General features: G+C 40.4%; 1 protein-coding gene across 3 annotated transcripts in view; it reads left to right on the plus strand.

Annotated features, from left to right (window-relative positions):
• ccdc88ab (coiled-coil domain containing 88Ab) overlaps positions 1 to 20,801 on the plus strand; it is an 84,262-nt gene that overhangs the window by 36,933 nt on the left and 26,528 nt on the right. For all 3 annotated transcript variants that reach the window (XM_066696946.1, XM_066696947.1, XM_066696948.1), the window contains exons 5-14: positions 3,214 to 3,272; positions 3,989 to 4,072; positions 5,568 to 5,708; positions 10,114 to 10,283; positions 16,479 to 16,560; positions 16,946 to 17,104; positions 17,554 to 17,700; positions 17,899 to 18,043; positions 18,585 to 18,769; positions 20,107 to 20,244. In XM_066696946.1, the coding sequence (XP_066553043.1) occupies positions 3,214 to 3,272; positions 3,989 to 4,072; positions 5,568 to 5,708; positions 10,114 to 10,283; positions 16,479 to 16,560; positions 16,946 to 17,104; positions 17,554 to 17,700; positions 17,899 to 18,043; positions 18,585 to 18,769; positions 20,107 to 20,244 (1,310 nt within the window). The remainder of the gene's footprint in view (positions 1 to 3,213; positions 3,273 to 3,988; positions 4,073 to 5,567; positions 5,709 to 10,113; positions 10,284 to 16,478; positions 16,561 to 16,945; positions 17,105 to 17,553; positions 17,701 to 17,898; positions 18,044 to 18,584; positions 18,770 to 20,106; positions 20,245 to 20,801) is intronic.

Raw genomic sequence — 20,801 nt, forward strand, 5'->3', positions numbered from 1 at the left:
TCATTTTTCTGTATTACCAAAAGTCTATTTTATGTAGGCTTTTCCTATATAGAAACATAAAGAGCTTTTCTATTGGGAGGCATTAAATCGGCTTTCTTTGCTGTGCTAATTGAGCATTTTCACTACTGTACTGCTGGCCACCGATACACAAAAGCTTTATCTTTTAATGCAGTTGTTATATATTAGCCTACATAGCGAGGATGTACACTGGTGTCTTCTCTATGTCTGTAACACTGTAATGTTATTGGCCTCTGACAAACCAATGAGTGGTTCACTGTGTAAGCTTAGCCTTTAGGGCAACTCCTTACATTTAAAGGTCTTCTGAGCAGTATTTCATGAGAAAATAAAATCACCCTAACCACTCTATTTGCTACCTAATATAACAAGTATTTGTTGTTGTCTAGAATGATAGAGAGTCCACTGTCTGAAGCTGTCTCCTTCACAGCTTCTAGTAGAGAAAAGAAAATAGACTGTAATACTGCTCAGTGGACCTGTGTGTCTGTCTGACTGTGTAGACTTAAAAGAAAGTAGCTTCAAATGAAAATCTGTCCCCAAAATATAATCATAGGGAGTTGACGATTATGTAATTCCAGTCCCAGATTTTTGAAGGTCAGTTGTAAGCTGCTTGGTTTTAGGGTTTTAGTCTAGCTCTGCAATTAAATTCGGCACGCCTCTCCTTCCAGGGCATGGTGAAATGAAAATGATGATTTCTTATTCAGTCCCTGGATTTAGTGAACTCATTTTGATGTAGTAGAAACAGACCCCAGTTATAATAGGAAAACGGATGCTTGGTTATTAGTAGGTTTGATTTGTCACCCCCAAATCAAACCAACTTTGGCAAAACAGTTTAAATCCTCTCCATTTTCGTATTGATGTGAATTATATTATGGATAGTGTTGCTGTCTGTCTCTTCCTTATCATAAATATAAGGAATCAACTCTCTTTCCAGAAGTTGATTTTTAAAGAAGAGCATACATGAGAATCGATTCCATTGAACACTCATGGAATTTAAAGAGGATTTACAGTGTATCGGCAAGCAAAGTCTTTCGGCACCGAGGAGATCAATTATATTTAGCTGGGAAATAGATTTTGTCAAGCTGTTTGCTAATGAAATGCTTACTGAATTATGCCAGGTGTGTTTGTTTTGGTGAGGTTAGAAAGTGTGGTTTGAAGTGACACGCCATGTCACCATAGGCCCATGGGGTTGGGGCAGGTCTGGGTCAAGTAAGGAAATAAATAAATGAATACAGAGATACATAAATGCCACAAGTATCCGGCTTAGTTAGCTGAGCTTGAGTTATTTTATTGACTCCGTGACCACAATTCTGTTGCCTCAAATAGTTCTTGTGAGGAGGCACTACCCTGTATTTTAAAATACAGCTTAAAATAACCAGATTTACCCGTACTTTGTCCCCAAATATTTATAAAAACAGCCCCACTCATATTCTTGTCCAGCAATGATGTTATTTAACTTTGAGGTAAATTTGACCTGGTCGAAAAAAGAAAACTAACTGTTCAAAAACATCCTGTTACTTTAGCTGGAAGCTTTAAAACAAATGAAAAATAAAAAGCAAACATTGCAGTGGACATCCTGTTTATGAGTCTGTAATAAGCTGCAGTATCATATTATTTCAAAACCTTCATCCTTTAAAGGGAAAACTGAAAGGATTCACATACACTCACCCTACATAAGTGCTCCAGGATGGCCACATTGTGCAACCACTGGTTTATTTAATTTTTTTCCCCAGAGCTGCTTGTCGTCTGTTTGATTCAGCAGTTTTATAATGTAATTGCAACCCATTAGTATGAGCACTTATTGTGGCCAGTGCGTGGTCAACTGTCTTGTCCTTGGGCCACATTCTAAGGCTTGAGTTAGGATACTGCGATGTTGCTTTTTAAATGAGCCTTTAAACTCAGTTGTGGGCTAAACAATATAAGTGACATCTGGCCTATGGATTCCTTCCAGTTTTGTCTTTCCCCAGAAACTCCTCCTCACTCTAATCACGCCTGAAGCTTTGCCCTTTGCTGTAAATGTTTTGGGTTTTTTTTTCGCTTAGATTTTTGTGTCAGCTATTTTTACTAAGCCTTTGTTTACAATGCCCATCTTTACCACCTGTTTCACCACCTCCATTCTTCCTGAGCACCCAACAAGCAGGCGGATAAAAGTCAAGATAGATGCCAGACGATTGGGGGAGGAAAAACTGGGGTGAAAAACTGCCTAATTAAACTGCACACTAATCCTCCAGATTATTTTCTGTGCTCGAAAAGCCCTCTCCCTCCTATGTGTGTTTTTTTCCATCGTTTTATGATCACTCTAATATACTGTCTGTTACTGTCTGCTGCTGTTATGGTTTTAGCTGTTGCATTGAGCCAGGCTGTAGAGATGTTATCTCTCTCAGAATACTCTTCAATCAACAAAAAGGGCAAGATATTTAAATTGCCAGTGCCTGTCAATGAGAAGCTTTAATTGGCAGCATGAAAAAAATTTTTGTAGCGTTCTTTTAATGCATAGGCAGTGTGTATTATCGCAGCTGAACTCACTGAGCTCTGTGCCGGCTTCTAGGTCCAAGTGTTTTTTAAATTTATTTTGGGTGTTTTTTCCTGTGCGGACACATGAATAATAATAAATGATCACCAGTGAATCGGCATACTGAACAATGTGTTTCTATATTTGGTGTCGTACCGTATGGACGCCATTTGTCAGCACTGTTATCAATGCCTTTGTCTTTAATTGTTGATCAAATCCTTTATAAAAATGTTAAAAGCATGAATTTTGAGAGAGAATTTTTTTTTAATGAGTTTTCAGCGTTTCTTGTGTATGCTTCTTGATAAAGCAGAAACCTGTTTAAATCTGGCAGATTAGTGAAGCCCAGTAGCAAGGCCCCAGGCATCTCAATTTACCCTCCAGAGGTGTTTCTAAAACAGCTCATATATGCATTTTATATCTGTATTTGTGTATCGATTGCTGGGGTTAAATCTCGCTCTGTGTTAATTGAGTTATTTCTCATTAGGGGTTGTATAGCTCGGGTACTAAATCCCCCCAAGAGGCAGGAAACTGCTGCAATGGGAATAGAGGGGTTGGATACCTGTGTTTAGTGCACAACAGCAAGGACTTTCAGTTCAGATTCCTGTTTGTATTCGAGACTGATCTCACCTGAAGAGTTTTAAATGGAAACCAATTGTTTTGTATTAAATACATGTCTGTCTTTTCAGAGCAAGGTCTAGATGAAATGAAGAAATTGCTCTTGCTGTTGCTGGGCTGTGCTGTTCAGGTAAGTTTGATCATCTTGCTATCGCAACTTAGTCTAAGTGAAAATTTCAGAGAAATGCTTTATATCATAACAATGATACACCATCGCCTCCATAGCCTGTTTGAGGTGATTTGTCTGTCTAAAAAACAACAGCAGCCTACAATGTGATTCACAGTAAGTAGGCTGGGGAAGCAATTTTCTCTGCAAACGTGTTTCTTTTCTTCAGTGTTGGGAAAGATAATGCACTGATGGTTACATTGCGAGCAAAAACAAGGTCAATGATCTGTTTAGCCAAAGCTGTCATCACAGAGCGTCCGCTTTCTGTAGATATAGATATTTTCATAACATTTGGTTATTTGATGTGATTAGCTGTGGCTTCATTTTGCATAGCATATTGTTTGTGGTTGCTGATTGTGGAGAAAAAAGCACTTTCATATTTTGATCTCCTAGGAGCAAACTGAAAACACCCAGGGATGATCCCAGAAACAGAACGCAATGCTTTTACCTGTTATGCAAAGCTAATGATATAAAGAAAGGCTGAAGTGTTTTGTGGCCAAAGATCGGTTACTGGGAACAGACTCTGAATTTCAAACCATCTTGTTCAATCAGCTATTCATCACCATGGCTAAAACTGTGTGTTTAAAAAGGCTGCAATGCTCCTATTTGAGACTTTTGTCTTAAGTGAAAGTGTTCAGTTCTCCCCTAGACTAACGCCAGCTTGCTTTCTTTGTTTCCAGTGTGAGAAGAAAGAAGAATTCATTGAAAAGATCCAGACCTTAGACTTCGACACAAAAGCTGCAATAGCATCCCACATCCAAGAGGTATGTACACCTTCTGTTAATAGAAGAAAAATAGCCTTATTATAATCATGGTGAGAAAGATAAGTCTTTGTGTCTTACAAATCTACAACAGTAGTGTTTATTTCTCTCTTTGCTTGGCAGACATTTTGTTTAGACTCACAATGTCGAGAGATTAGATCTGAACCTCAAATAAACACACCTAGAATGACATACAATATTTAATTACCTACAAAAAACCTACTGCTTCAGTTTTTTAAATTTGCTGTGACTTTCAAAACCAGGCACAGCACCAAATGTATTCTGCCTCTTATCCTCTGCTTTTTGCCCCCCCCTCTGTCAAAAGATAGTTGAATCTCTTTCCTCAGAATAATCCTGATTAGTGTCAGTGTCACTCATTTAATTTAACATTCACCACCGAGATATTGTTTTTCAGGTTGTCTATGCCTCACTCCATGCCTTCCCCGGTCACTGTTTTCAGTGCTGATTACATGTTGATGACAGCTCTCACCTGTCCTTCATCGCACAAGCACCACCTATCTTTCAGTTTAATTGTTGCAGCGTATCATTGTCTCTGCAGTACAGTCTGGTTCAAATCTGTATGGAGTTAGACATATAAGGCCCCATTGTTTGTTTTAAATTTATTGTATATGATACTTAGTCAGAGTTAACAAGTACCCAGTCATTCAAATTCTCATTATTCTATGTCTGTGCCATTTTTTTCTTCCCGTTTTTCACTTCCTGTAGTTCAGTGTCTGAGAATGCTGACTGTAACACATATGGATCATGCAAATCTTTTAAATGAGTAACGAATGACAAAACCTTCCCTGTAGAAAACAAAAGAAAAATACCATACTGTTGGTACTTCTGTTTCTTTAAACCAAGGTGATAACATTTAGTCTTCTGTCAAAGATGCAATCTAATCCAAAGCTAAACTCACCCTCTAGTCAGTGGTTTCACTTCTGCATTACTCGCTGTCAATCCTGCAGAAGACAGAGAAAGCCTTTGTCCCTTTGTCTTTTGAATTGGTCCTCCAATTAACTATTTTCTTTTTGATTTGATATGTTATAACCAGCTTAGATGGTAGGGATGAAATCAATAGTATTAGGGGGCTAGACCAAACCAATGCATTGACCTGTGAATTTAAAAGTACAAACCTGTATGGTAAAATGGTTTATTTTTTTTGTTAAGATACGCTTTCTACAACTTCTAAATGACGGCATTGTAGGGTACAGGTTTGTACTTTAAACATTGTGGGTTGGTAAAGGTTTTGATTTGGTCTAGGCCTAGGATTAATTAATTGGTCTCTTAACCAAAGATTCCCAGCACTGCACTTCAGGAAGACAATTGAAATCCTTGTTCATCTTTTTTATGTTATGTTATGTTATTGAAATTTGGTGTCATTTCTGTTCGTTATGAAACCAGTACAGCCGCTCAGTCTTAACTGGGGTGAGCAGTGAAGGTGCAAAGGTCACTGGGCAGGGAGAGTGGGTAATGTGCCTCGTGTTCCTCTCTACAGGTGACTCACAATCAGGAGAACGTCTTTGACCTGCAGTGGATGGAAAATGCTGAGCTCTCTCAGGAGGACCTGGACTCTCTTTCCAGGAACATGGCCTTCCATTTGAAACGCCTTGTGGACGAGAGGGATGAGCACTCAGAGGTACAGACAAGCCAGGGCCGGGGACAGTTCCCTGGGCAGCAGTCCCATTAGCCAGAGTCACTGATACCTCTCATTATAAATCACATACGAGAAACCAGCCAATCACAGGGCAGCACGTCTAAATACTTCCTATACCTCTTATCTTGTTTAGAAATGTTCAAACTCTGTGAGATCTCTTATACAATAAGAGGCACCCTTCAATTGAGCTATTAACGAACTTATAGACCAAAGATCTAGAGACCTGTAAAAGCAGAGCGCCTTCCAGGGTAACACAATCTACGATCTATGGCAGGGATGGTGAACCTTTTTTGAATGGAGTGCCCAAAGTCTGCTTTGTATACTTTGCTAAGTGCCAAAGGGTGTCAATGATAAATTAGGGATATAAAAGTTTATACAGGGGCTAAACGGCACTTTTTTTTACCTATATATATATATATATTTATATATAACTTAATATAACTTAATAACTTAAATATAACATATATATATATATATATATATATATATATATTAAGCAAACTGCAATACAGACAAAAAAATATATGGACAGATAGATCCCAATCAGTGCCAATCAGTTTAGACAATTGAGGGGTGGGCAGATAGTTGCTCGCTTGGCGAGCCCACCTATACAACTCTGCGTGTCATTCTGGGCACACATGCTATAGGTTTGCCATCCCTAATCTATGGCAGATTGAGGTGCACATGAAATAAAATGAATAGTGTGTATAAGATTTGAAGAGAAACTATAAACACCTTGCCCTTTGTGAGTTTTGATCTGTTCTGTGGTGTGCTTGTGGTCACCCCCCACCACAGTAGCTGTACTGCATCAAAGGGATGTTTGTTCAGCTGGGTTGTGAACTCTGAACGCCTGTGTAACAAATACTACTGATGGCAGCCATTTATGTTGGTGTATTTGTTTTCCTTTTTTTTTGTCCCCACTTCTGTTTATTGATTTTTGATAATCACAATGAAGATATTTTGCAAGTAGTGTTATACAGATTACATAATATATTTATGAGAGAGAGAGAAAGAGGCTGTAAAGCAAAGAAAAAACAAAGGATAAAAAGAATGAAGTGAGAAAGAGCAGGTCTTCTGAAGTCAAAATGTGGAGAGCGTCAGCCAACCGAGCAGGGGATTATTAGGGCAGAGATGGGAACAGTAAGCGGTTAAAGTAAGACAAATAAGGTTGCCATGTTGAGTCAAATTTCTCTGTGGAAACCTGGAGAGTTTGAGGAAGTTTAATACATCCCTAAGCCAGCAGATCTAAGTGGGCAGGGCAGCTTGTTTCCAGTTTAGTAGCCAGGAGAGTTTCAAACGCCATGGCGTCCGACTGTGCTCATAGATCATGCCTGGTTCAACACCCAACAATCCAACCAGTGGTATAGGGTCAATGCTCAATTGTAAGAGCTTTTGAAATAGAGGAGTTCTAAATGAGTATTTCACAGAGGTTTTTGCAAAAGAAAAAACAGATAACATGCCACAGGTTAACAATCAGTCCAGTCAAACCCTAAGAGAGATCAGGATAAATGAGGAGGAGGTACTAAATGGGACTAGCAGAATTAGTAACAAACAAATCACCTGGGCCAGATGGTATATTTCCAACAGTACTTACAGAAATTAGGGAAATTATTTATAGGCCGCTAACTAAAATATTCCAAATGACACATAGAACAGGGGATGTGCCAACTCACTGGAAGACGGCAAATGTCATACCAATCCACAAGAAAGGGGACAAAACTGAGCCAGGAAATTACAGACCAATTAGTCTCACCTGCATTACTTGTAAAATGTTGGAGAAAATGATTAGACAGAAAATAGAGGAGCATCTTAATGAAAACCATATTCTTGGAGATAGTCAACATGGGTTTAGACTAGGCAGATCATCGCTTACTAAATTGAACACGCAACTGCAACTGTAGATCATGTGAAAGCATATGATATGATATACTTAGATTTTCAGAAAGCTTTTGATAAGGTTCCACACCTAAGACTGATCCTCAAATTGGAAGCTGTAGGCATTCAGGGTAATGTAAGTAGATGGATTATGAACTGGTTGATGTATAGGAAACAGAGGGTGTCGATTAGAGGAGTTGCTTCTAACTGGAGTGAGGTTGTTAGTGGAGTTCCACAGGGATCAGTACTAGGGCCTCTGCTTTTTCTAATCTATATTAATGATCTGGACTCTGGGATAGTTAGCAAACTTGTCAAATTTGCAGATGATACTAAAATAGGTGGGTCAGCAGATACAATCTCGACAGCACAGGCTATTCAAAGGGACTAAGATTATATTCAGTTGTGGGCCGATACCTGGCAGATGAAATTCAATGTGGACAAGTGCAAGGTAATACATGCAGGTAACAAAAATGTCCACTATAATTACACTATGGGAGGAACAGAACTAGATGAAGTAACGCATGAGAAAGACCTAGGAGTCTATGTGGACTCCTCACTTTCTCCATCCACACAATGTGGGGAAGCAATAAAAAAAGGCAAACAGAATGTGAGGGTATATTGTCAAAAGTGTTGAATTGAGAACAAGGGCAGTAATGTTCAGACTGTACAATACGCTAGTTAGACCTCATCTGGAATACTGTGTACAGTTCTGGGCTCCACACTTCAAGAAAGATATCGCTGCTCTAGAGGCAGTTCAGAGGAGATCAACCAGACTTATTATAGGTCTGAAGGGAATGTCCTACTGAGAGACTGAGGGAACCGAACCGTTTCACCCTGGAACAGAGGAGACTACGTGGGGACTTGATTCAAGTCTTCAAAATCATGAAAGTCATCGACCACATCAAACCAGAGGAGCTTTTCCAATTCAGCAGGGATACATGCACCCGGGGACACAAATGGAAATTGGACTTCAAGGCATTCAAGATGGAAAACAGGAGACAGTTCTTCACACAGAGAGTTGTTACAATCTTCAACAAACTCCCCAGCGATGCCGTTGAAGCTGAAAACTTGGGAACGTTGAAAAATAGACTGGATAGGATCCTTGGATCACTTAGTTATTAATGGACACCAAACGAGCATGATGCGTCGAATGGCCTCCTCTCGTTTAAACTTTCTTATGGTTCTAGGACCAATAAGAGAATAGCTGGGGACAGGACATGAACATATGCAAGAGAGGGGCTGGTGCTTGTTTACATTTTTACCATATTGGATCCAAAAGGTTGGAGAGTTGGAGCATGGTCAAATAACTGTGATGATCAGTCCATGTCGAATGCAGACAGAATAAGAATGTTCATGAGATAATATGTTATTCCAGTCTTCATCTGTACATTCTTCACCTAAATTTTGTTCCCATAAAAAATTTTATGTGGATAATGATGGGCAATGTAAAATAAATAGTTTAGAGTAGATTTGTAACTAGAGTAGAATTTGGACTCAAGAATTAAGTAAATAGGGGAATTTGGAGGTGTTATGGGAAACTGATGGACCATAGACTTAATGCTGTGATAACGCCAAATATAAAAGGCCTTGTATTGCAGGGAAGCTGAGAATAAATGGTTTGAATAGAGAGGGGCCCGTTGGTGTATTTTCATTCCTCGTGGTTCATTTTTAGCACCTCTTTAACTAAAAGATGCTGCTCATCCCAGCTTCGGTAAACCAGCCTACATTATCATTAGCCACAGTGTGAGTAAGCTGTTGCTTTAAATAAGTTCGGCCCAGTTGGAAGAAGCTGTTAATTGTTTCAGGTTTTCAGTTAATCAAATAATCCCGCCTCAGTACGCTTATTACTCAGGGAAGACCATGACCTAATCTTTTGGATCTGGCTCATCATGCGCTACTCTGGAGTGAGAGGAAGAGCCATGCATACTCACTGTTTTTTCTGAATATTGAGATGCCTTTAAGGAGTGGCTCCTCCAATTCACGTCAGTGTAAATATATTCATAGTTGACTTGTTTTCATGTCTCTGAAGCCAGCCTGGTTCAGACTCATAAACCTGTTTCAGTTCTGTTACTGTATTATGGAGCCTCAAAAGGGTTAGGGTAGTTACTTGAGTAGCTCCTTTCTTCTCTCTTATCCTCTGGTAATAACTGTTTTTAATACAATTGCCTTGAGACTAAATTAATTGTATTTATTTGTTTAACCTAAGAGTGTCAAGACAATTTTTGCTTCCCTTTGAATTCTGTGCGCACCAAGCGCACACTACTGCAGCAAACTCTTTCTGTTCCTAACGATGTTGTTGAACTGCAGAAAGGAGCAGTGTGTTTTAAAATAGAAGCCATTTTCATACAATTTTAACTTCTTAATTGTAACTTCATGAAATAGCAAGGTTTTGTAATACATGCAGGGATTGGAGATTGGAGATTTACCACATGAAATGGGGAAAAAACATGACGTCAACAACAAGATGTGGATGTTGAGAAGTGACGGGATGTCTCTGTTTGTTTTTCTCCAGATGATCGTGGAGCTGACCCAGGAGAGGGACTGCGGCCAGTTCTCACCCCTTGTGCCCACAGCTCAGTCCCCCAATGGCTCTCCCAGCATGCGGCGCACGGAGAGCAGGCAGCACTTGTCAGTGGAGCTGGCAGACGCCAAGGCAAAGATAAGAAGGCTTAGACAGGAGCTGTAAGTACAGTGATTGGACGTGCGCTTGCAAGGAGATATTAAGGTTTCTTGAAGTCCATTCCAAGCAGCTTGCACATGTTCAGCCCTTAAGTAGTTTAAAGGGACAGTGTCCATATTGTGATTTTTAAATTAATTTAATTATTATTTGAATTACATTGTACCCCCCCCCCCCCCCCCACACACACACACACAGTGGTGTTTAAATTGTGATTTTTCCTCTCTTTGTCAGCAATATCACCTCCTGGAAAAGGCTTAATTTTAGGTAGATCAGTGGTGCACAGGGTTCTGTGTACATTGTTCTGCCAGTAGGCTTCAGAGCATTGGTGTAGCGCTCATTGGCCTCCCCAGTGCACACCACCTCTCCTGTGTCCTGAAAGAGGTTAGCTGGCGTGGAAGATAACCTTTTCAGGAAAAAAAAATAAAGGAGGAAATTTTAGAAACTTAATAACAGCATATCAAAACATGAGAAAATATGCACGATGTAAAATATGCCTATAAAGTTATCAGTGTGATGGGAGATTCTGTTGGTTGTGTCTTTTGTAGCTGCAGTAGGTTTCCAGCTTTTGGATCAGAGAAAATAGTACTAAAGAAAATGCCTGCCTTGTTTGCCAATTCCAGAGAAACTGTGTCTTGTAACCTCTTGGTTTCAGGTCCTGTGGTTGTGCTGTTCTTTTTTTTTTTTAATTCAGCAAAATTCACTGGGAAGATAGCGGATTGACTCACACAGGCCTTCTTAAGGCTAAATCCGATTCGTATTTATTCTGACTTTCTTTCAAAATGGACTTTTCAAAAGCCTCTTTCTTAAATGTGAAGCATGCTTTTGTAAAATACTTTCACTACCTACCACATTTTACTGTATATGTAAATATTTTGTGAACCTTCTTTCACCTTTTTGTGAAGAAAAATGTTTACCGATGGTTCACAGGAAATACAATTCAAATGTTCAGTGCTCATGGATGCTATGTGCCAATGCCTAATTGCACACTGGCTAACCCTCATTATACACTCACCTAAAGGATTATTAGGAACACCTGTTCGATTTCTCATTAATGCAATTATCTAATCAACCAATCACATGGCAGTTGCTTCAATGCATTTAGGGGTGTGGTCCTGGTCAAGACAATCTCCTGAACTCCAAACTGAATGTCTGAATGGGAAAGAAAGGTGATTTAAGCAATTTTGAGCGTGGCATGGTTGTTGGTGCCAGACGGGCCGGTCTGAGTATTTCACAATCTGCCCAGTTACTGGGATTTTCACGCACAACCATTTCTAGGGTTTACAAAGAATGGTGTGAAAAGGGAAAAACATCCAGTATGCGGCAGTCCTGTGGGCGAAAATGCCTTGTTTATGCTAGAGGTCAGAGGAGAATGGGCTGACTGATTCAAGCTGATAGAAGAGCAACTTTGACTGAAATAACCACTCGTTACAACAGAGGTATGCAGCAAAGCATTTGTGAAGCCACAACACGTACAACCTTGAGGCGGATGGGATACAACAGCAGAAGACCCCACCGGGTACCGCTCATCTCCACTACAAATAGGAAAAAGAGGCTACAATTTGCACAAGCTCACCAAAATTGGACAGTTGAAGACTGGAAAAATGTTGCTTGGTCTGATGAGTCTCGATTTCTGTTGAGACATTCAGATGGTAGAGTCAGAATTTGGCATAAACAGAATGAGAACATGGATCCATCATGCCTTGTTACCATTGTGCAGGCTGGTGGTGGTGGTGTAATGGTGTGGGGGATGTTTTCTTGGCACACTTTAGGCCCCTTAGTGCCAATTGTGCATCGTTTAAATGCCACGGCCTACCTGAGCATTGTTTCTGACCATGTCCATCCCTTTATGACCACCATGTACCCATCCTCTGATGGCTACTTCCAGCAGGATAATGCACCATGTCACAAAGGTCGAATCATTTCAAATTGGTTTCTTGAATATGACAATGAGTTCACTGTACTAAACTGGCCCCCACAGTCACCAGATCTCAACCCAATAGAGCATCTTTGGGATGTGGTGGAACGGGAGCTTCGTGCCCTGGATGTGCATCCCACAAATCTCCATCAACTGCAAGATGCTATCCTATCAATATGGGCCAACATTTCTAAAGAATGCTTTCAGCACCTTGTTGAATCAATACCACGTAGAATTAAGGCAGTTCTGAAGGCGAAAGGGGGTCAAACACAGTATTAGTATGGTGTTCCTAATAATCCTTTAGGTGAGTGTATGTTGTCACAGTTGGTCCAGACATTTGTATCTGGTAAGACCACCAATAATATATTCCGGATTGTCTTGTATGTTGGGATGTGTTCATTAATCATCTCATGCAGAGGAGATGTTTATTTTCACTGCGCACATTTTTACCAATGATATTCAGTTGCACTATAAATTATTATGCGAGTATTTGTTTTTGCAAAGACTGTAGTAATTAGGCGATTTTTGCGGCAATTATTACCCATGAAAATATTTGTGTATATAGTATGTGGAATTATTCCAAACTGTAAAACAGTACACTTGGTTTAAAAGCTTTTGAACATATGTTTGCTTCTTACCTGGCACATTTCCTGTTCCTAGATTATATTGGGTCAGGGAAGGCCACTGGAGAGAGATAGAGAGATATGCATGTATTTGCTGATTAAGGTTTCTTAAGAACCTCACCCAGTTTAGGATCTTTGTGGTACATTTTGAGATTCCCTGACATAATAGATTATTCTGTTATTCTGTGTAATTTGTGCTGCTGTGTAAAAGCATAGTAACTGGTACCAATTCATCACAGCAACCTTGTTAGGGGAAAAAATAAAAGACCTGTATTACACACAAAGAAACAGTATTAAATCTATAGGTGATAAAAACCGCTCCTTTTATATTGATTGACAGCACAGAGCTTTCACCTCACAACCTATATTTCTGTCACACATCTGTTGTATTTGTGGGTTTGAGACGTGCTTCCAATGTATGATGAGCTCCTGAGCCCGAATGATTCCTCTTTCTCGGGGTCTATGTGTGAACAGCTGCAGCAGGAAAGCAGCCTGGAAAGATGGCTATTATTAGTCCGATTAACTTGTCAGTAATTGAGAAGCTAAACATTTTCTTTACTCGTTGCTTTGTGACACAGTGGGACCACACCAATCATTAATAAAAGAAAAAAGCTCATTACAGTGCGGGTGCAGACAGCTAGGAAATTAAAGGGTTTGTTTTGTTTAGTTTTTTTTAGCTGTCTCTGTCCCTGACACTGAAAATGAGCAGCGTCTTGGCTGTGTGCATGACAAAACACGTCAGTGCTGTATTGGGATAATTTAGGGACTGACATTGAAAAGGTGGTAGGGGCTCAATGCAGGACTTGAATTTGTGGTGACTGAATATGGAACAGACAGATTGGAAGGGGTCCTGTGTGCTATAATTGAATGATGTCAGGTCTGGCTCATTTCTGCCTGGCAAACAGGGTGGAGCATTTGTTTTTTGTCCTTTCCTGATATTCTTCAGTCTAGATTTTTTTTTACTATTAAGGACAGCTATGGGCATTCACATGGCACATCAGAAATCATTCTTCGGGCAGCTGACTCTACTGTTTGCCAACATTGACTAAAAACAAAACAAATGTAAATGAAAGCTATATAAAATATTCTCTCAGATTAAATAGAAAGGCATCATTTGTATGTTTTACTGTCTTCAGTGTATTCAGCTGAGACCTGGTTTGTGGAGCCTGCCGTCTCATGAGGACAGGCTCCTCTTGTGCTATGTGGATGGCATGGCAACAAAGGCTAAAACTCCCATTTGAATGTAATTGTTCAAATGTTTAAATAAAGCATCATTGAAGAAATCCCCTCCCCCAAACCTCTACTGATAGAAATGACTGATTTCTTTCAATCATCCTCACCTGATATTCTTGTGCAGAAAAGACCTAGTTGGGTGACTTCAGCGGGGCAAAAGTAACAAAATGTTTTCAGGCTGTTTGAATGCAAATATTTGATGGATACGTTTCTGAATACATTTTTTCCGTTGGCTTTTTGCATAATTCCAACACAGCACTAAGCGAAGTGGTATCTTGGATATAGATGTGCTTTTTAAGTTCACAGCACAAGTTATTTTCTCAGCAGGGTGCTGCATTCATGCAGTAGTGTGAATTGGAGTAGAATAACACAGGCAGGGACCTGGATCTTGCAAGACCTTTGTATTTATTTTTTTACTTTGTATTTTGTTTCTCGCTCTGACAAAACAAATCGGAATTCAACTTGTCAGTCTAGAGCAGCCTTTCCGCTTTTCCAGATCCCAGGGCCATATGCTGGACACATGTATCTTTCTAACACGGCAAAACCACATAGTCAGTACCAATGGAAAACCCTCAAGATTTGTAAGCAGATCCTGCCTCCATTAAGTAACCGAGCATGTGCAGTTTTGTCTTTACAAGATGCTGAGTCATACTATTTGTACATCTGCTTTAAAAGTCTTCCAGTTCCAACTGTTGCCCTGAATATTTCTCTCCATCTTGATGGGTATGTGTGAACAGTTACCGTTTTTCTCTCTGTACTTTGATTCAAATGTCTACTTGGCAGTTACTAGGGTGCTGAAATACTTGATTCATTAATTTCATTTCATTTCAGATATTTCTTGTTTAATGTCAGCTGTTCAAAGTCATTAAGGAGAGTTTCCGGTTTTCCCAGGCTTAATTGAATTTCACTGCCAGTCAGACTGGCTGACGCAAAGCATTTTGATGAAGTCGAGTCCATCCACCAGAACGGATAATATTCTACTGGCATATTGCTTATTAAACAAGAAAGGGAGTCACAGTGATGAGAAGTGTAAAATGCATCATGCTCATTAAGCGCCTACAGTATTGAAAACCCAGTGCTTTAAAGTCTCTTTTATGCAAATATGTGGCAGAATTGATGTCACTGAGAGAGGCTCATTTCACAGAGATAATGAACTCTCTCTTTAACGATGAATTGCACTGAAGTAAAGTATACAGGCTTGAACTACTTATTTACTTAATGTGCACTTTCCTGTTCAACAAGTTCTTGAGGTTTCCATATCTTATTATAAACATATAACCCAAAGGCAGGCAGAATGCACAAAACTGTTTCTGACTCTTTCTGATTTTGCTCATGCAGGTTATACTAGAGCTGTTCTGTGGGATTGAATTCAGGAATTCGGACACTTCTCCTTAAACTGCTGTGAAATTCTTTAATCCTTCAGCAGAAACTGTTCTTTGATAGAACACTTCAGAGGCCTTGACTTGAAACGCTTCGCAAATTCTGGGAGTGATGTTGAATTCTTGCAGATACAACAGAGGCTGGTTTTAATTGGTGGTGCTTGGGAAAAATCCAGCCCTGTGAATAAATCCTGTTCTCTACAGAATATCGCACAGTCCTTTGCTGTAATAGTAATGGAAACCCCAACATGGGACAGGGCTGGACTGTGTTGCTGTCTGCATGTCATTTTGTTCTTTGTCTGGCAGACTGCAGGTCATAACGAGGTCACAGGCGTGCTTTTGCTCAGGCACAAAAGTGCCTGAAAAGTGAGAGGGGGCTTGATTGGTGGTTAGATTAGCCCGTAGCCCTGCAGAGAGCTGAAGACAGTCAGCTGTGACATCAGGTATTATCAGAGGCTGAACTGAACTATCAGATTACTGCTGAACTGGAATAATTTTATTTTACATTCAGTATTTTCTGTTGACATGTAAAATAGGTTGAACATTCTAGTTTTAAGGTGTTCGTTGATGGACATCACTCATACTACGTCCTCTTGAAAGTTGGGTTCTTCACCCACTTTGCTTTCTGAAATAATGTCCTTCTTAATTGCTTGTTCTTGAGTGCATCGTTATTAAGAGCTCATTAATGTGAAAGCAGCTTTTCAGTATTTATGTCTTTATATTAATGCTCACACCAGTGTCCTTTGCTATGAGGTGCCCAGGTGAGTGCAGTATACTCTGGTCTAAGTGATGATATACATTTACAATAATCCTTGGAAGAACTAACATGTGACATGGGTGACATGGTTAACTACATCAGGGAGAAAATGTCCAGGGCTGGCAAGGAGGGGAAAGTGTGAGGGAGTCAAGGAAGGGAGTGTGGTTTGATCGCACTGTCCCAGCCTGCTTTTGGTATCCAGTAGATGGGACAATGGGCATCCCAGTCGCGCTGTGAACTGTAGTGTGGGTAATAAAGACTGTGACGAGATGTGTGCCCCTCTCTTGCAGGGAAGAAAAGAACGAACAGCTGCTGGACTGTAGGCAGGAGCTGGAGCACATGGAGACGGAGCTGAAGAGGCTTCAACAGGAGGTGTGGTACAGGAGATCTGTCGGCAACACTCACTGTGCCGGTCCCCGTGGGCCACAAACTTTCAAAAAGCACGTGTTGAGATTCCCCAGCCCCTTTGGTCTTGTAAAGTGTTCAGGATGTGATGGCCCTAATTCAGGTCCTGCTTTTAACCCTTCAGAGAAAAACTCTCAAGTCTCACTCCTGACATAGGAGATGAGATGAGGTCTGAATAAAATTTCTTCTAACTGGAGCTGCCTGGTCATAGTCATGTATATTAAGAAGCTAATGACATCACTGATGACTCATTTCATGTTTTGCTGTATATGTTTTATATGGTATATAAAGCAGAATGGAATTAATGTGGATCACAGAAGTGTCTGTAAGTTGACATACGTCTCTCTGTCAGAACATGCAGCTGGTGTCTGACGCCCGCTCGGCCCGTGCATACCGTGATGAGCTGGATGCACTGAGAGAGAAGGCCATCCGTGTGGACAAGCTGGAGAGCGAAGTGGGCCGATACAAAGAGAGGCTGCACGACATTGAGTTCTACAAGGCCAGAGTTGAGGTATGGCAGGAGGCCAAGTGATTTTGTTTCTTTGTAATGGTTAAAGCTGACACCAGCTAGACTCCCCACCCATTTAACAAGGTTTCGCCACATGGATATCAATTCTGTGGATGATTTCAAAATTCTTGATCTGCACCGAAAGAACAACAAAACATTTTTGTTTGACTGGCAGCTGTTGAATCTCATATTCGAACTTGACAACAATGGCAGCTCTGGCTTTGAATGTGTAGATTTTCACCCTTTTACGTGTCACTGTAGCGGAAGACTTCCTGTCTCCGTTCCCAATTCCCCGTTTCTAAATGTGACTCTGCAGATGAAACCAGGAAGTGCTATTTATAGAGAAACAAGACCTGGCATCCTCCAATGCTGCATGTTGCTGGGTCGCTGCTGCCTCTTTGTGTTGGTGTTCTTAAATTGTTATTCCCTGACCCTTGCTGTTCTCTTTGCAGGAGCTGAAGGAAGATAATCAAGTACTGCTGGAGACTAAGACCATGTTGGAGGACCAGTTGGAGGGGTCTCGGGCCCGGTCTGACAAACTCCACGAGCTGGAGAAGGAGAGTCTGCAGCTCAAGGCCAAGATCCACGACATGGAGATGGTAATCCATTCAGACCTATATTCTGTAGACACTGGTGTCCACACACATAGTCATTTGAATAAGAGTATTTATATTTTTGGATAAATGAGGCTTTGCATTGTGAGCTCAGACGGTTGAAGCGATGTACGGATTTGCTGAACAGTCGGCTTTCCAGATGAATGAAACGATGGGCCTGTTCTTCTTCCTCCTCTTCTCCAGGACCGCGACATGGACAGGAAGAAGATCGAGGAGCTGATGGAGGAGAACCTGACTCTAGAGATGGCTCAGAAACAGAGCATGGACGAGTCTCTGCACCTGGGCTGGGAGCTGGAGCAGCTCTCCAAGACCACAGATCAATCAGACGGTAAGCTTCTCAACTGAATAAACCAGGGTCTGCTGTCACCCAGCCCTGTACCTGGACCACAGCTGTTCTTGGCTTCCAACTGTAATAAATGTGGGTTAGATTGATGAAATCTGATGGATTTTGTCTTGTTTTAGTTTTTCTGCACTGTACTTTCTGAAGCAGTGGTGGGGAATCCTGGCCTTGTGGAGACTGAGCTTTGTTGCACCTCAACTCTGAAGCATTTATTTGCTTAACAGAACAATTTAAGCACTGTTTCCCGGTTGTGTGCAGATGGGGATATTAAATGACCCACAAAACCTACAGGATTGAAACCCTCCAGGCCAAGAGTTCCCCACAGGGTACATATGGAAGCGACTGTAATCTGATTAACAAACGATCATAAATAAGCTGCCAGGAAACCATATTTCAGAAAGGGCCTTGCCACAGAGCAACAACAGTGTTACATAGTCCTTGTGCAATTCAAGGTTAGCGTTTATGGTTAGTGCTGTAAGTTGTAGGTATTTACAATGCAGTGGAGTGACTGTGAAATGATTCCTTGCAGTGCCACAGAAATCTCTGGGTCATGAGGTGAATGAGCTGACTTCATCCCGGCTGCTAAAACTGGAGATGGAGAACCAGAGTCTCTTGAAGACTGTGGAGCAGCTCAAAAGTACAGCCGACCCAACGGAAGATGGGAACTCTAGAGTCCTGAAGATGGAGAAGGAGCATCAGAGACTGACGAAGAAGGTTACTATGTTTTTTTTTTTTTTTTTTTTTTTTTAATGCTTTCCTGAGCCTGAGATTTTCAACTGTCATGGCAGAGAGTGAACAAACCTCACACTCTTGTCTAGAGTTACTGCCTTTGGTTAGGTTACTAGAATCTTAGCTTTTTCCATCTGTTTATATTTTTTTTGATTATGAGTTGTGGCACAGTTTTTCCGTGAAGGTGGGGTTTAGAGAGAGGATCATGGGTCTGCATTGGTCCGCTAGTTTTTGTGTGACAGGTCTTCCTAACCCAATCAATGAGCAATGTGAGATGGTCTGACACGTTATCACCACCATGCAATTGAAAAAATATTCAGCGAAAACACAGAAACAGACAGCGAATCAAAATTCAAGCAACGTAACCAAAGGCAGTAACTCCAGGCAGGAATGTACGTGAAATGGATTCAATCAATTAGAGTTTTGCTCTTGCTTAAAAATTATTTGCTTGCAAGTTTTTGTTTTGCTTTTGATATAATTTGTTTTGGTTACAATTCTGTACATATTGCTTTCGATTTGTTTTATTTTTGATCTCAAAATCTGTTATTTTGCTTTTACTCAAAAATTGTATTGTTACATTTTCAACTAAATGTATTTTATTTTGAATTCAATATTCATGGCAGTAACTTGATCCCATACTGAAAGAAAGACAAATGGTACCTGAAAGTCATTTTCCAGGCAGGTTTCCAGAATTTATTTTCAGACACATAAGGGACTGCTGCAGTTTTTACAGAAAGAGGCCTGAAATGTATCATTTTGCTAATACAAAAGAAAAGGCTTCTGCATAGCTTCGACTAACCGCAATAAAATAACAAATGTATAAATAACTCCAAAATGCAAATGTTAGTAGTTGAAGTTTGTTAAAAGGGTGAAAAAAAAAGATGAGTATTTTTTTTTTCCATGGTTGTCGCTAGCAACCTGAAATCTAACATTTTTGGGATAAGCAGCTTAAACAGAATAAGTAGGTTGTTGGAGTAGTTCTTTACTGATTTGATTCCATCAACCTTGATTGCAAACCCTTGTCTTGTCATAGTTTGAGAGAGACGAGCAAGAAACACAGAAAAAATATATAAAATAAAAAAACAGTATGGGCCTTAAAACAGATGCCTTCGACGCAACCTTAGATTACCCTGCTGGAGTTAAGCCCATTTTGAAAAAAAAAAAAAAAAAATGTATTTGTAATGCAGATTTCTTCCTCTGCCTACATCTTAATCAGCCTCTGTAAAATGACATCTAATTGCTCCTGCCAGACTGCATTCTGGTGTTCCCTGGCAGCCGCTCCTCTTGTTTAACCCCTTTTTTCTGCATTACCTCTTGCCCAGCTGGAGAGACTGGAGAATGAGATGAGCATCGAAAAGCAAAGCCTGCAGAATGCAGAGAACCTCAGCAGCGACCTCATGAAAGAGAAAGCCCAGCTGGAGAAGACCATCGAGACCCTGCGAGAGAACTCTGAGAGACAGGTACTGCGGCGCTGGGCGGGTCCTGCTCTTTCATGATCCAGTGCACGGCCGACCAAAACTGGAAAAAAAAAAGAATCAATCCTCCAAAACCCACATGAGGCATTTAATTAACAAGCACATGCCATTCAGCGTAGAGCACTGCCTGCCATTTCCCGAGTGAAACCTTTTATCTCGGCACTTTCATATCCAGCTTCATAACCTCTCTTCTGTCAGCCTGTCTCTCTGGAGTTATTATTTTATTAAACAAAGGTAGGGGTCCATTATCTGCACACAATCGGGAGGCATCCTGCATCACTAGATCTCTTTGTGGATTCTCCCTTTAAATGGATGGTTTGTACTTATGCTGTACGTTATGCTGACAAGACATCTACTGTTCAAAAGTGGTCTGTCAGTATAAAAGTAGTGCAACATTTTTTGGTCCACAAAAAGAAAAGCTGACATTAGATTGTAGTTCTGGAACAGGGATGTATTGTATCACTCATAGAAGGGGATTTTTGCAAGTTTTTATATCGTTACTCTTCATAGTAATTAAGCTCCTAGGTTAATTACTTAAACAG

Source organism: Amia ocellicauda, chromosome 23 (assembly GCF_036373705.1).
Source record: "Amia ocellicauda isolate fAmiCal2 chromosome 23, fAmiCal2.hap1, whole genome shotgun sequence".
NCBI classification, from domain to species: Eukaryota; Metazoa; Chordata; class Actinopteri; order Amiiformes; family Amiidae; genus Amia; species Amia ocellicauda.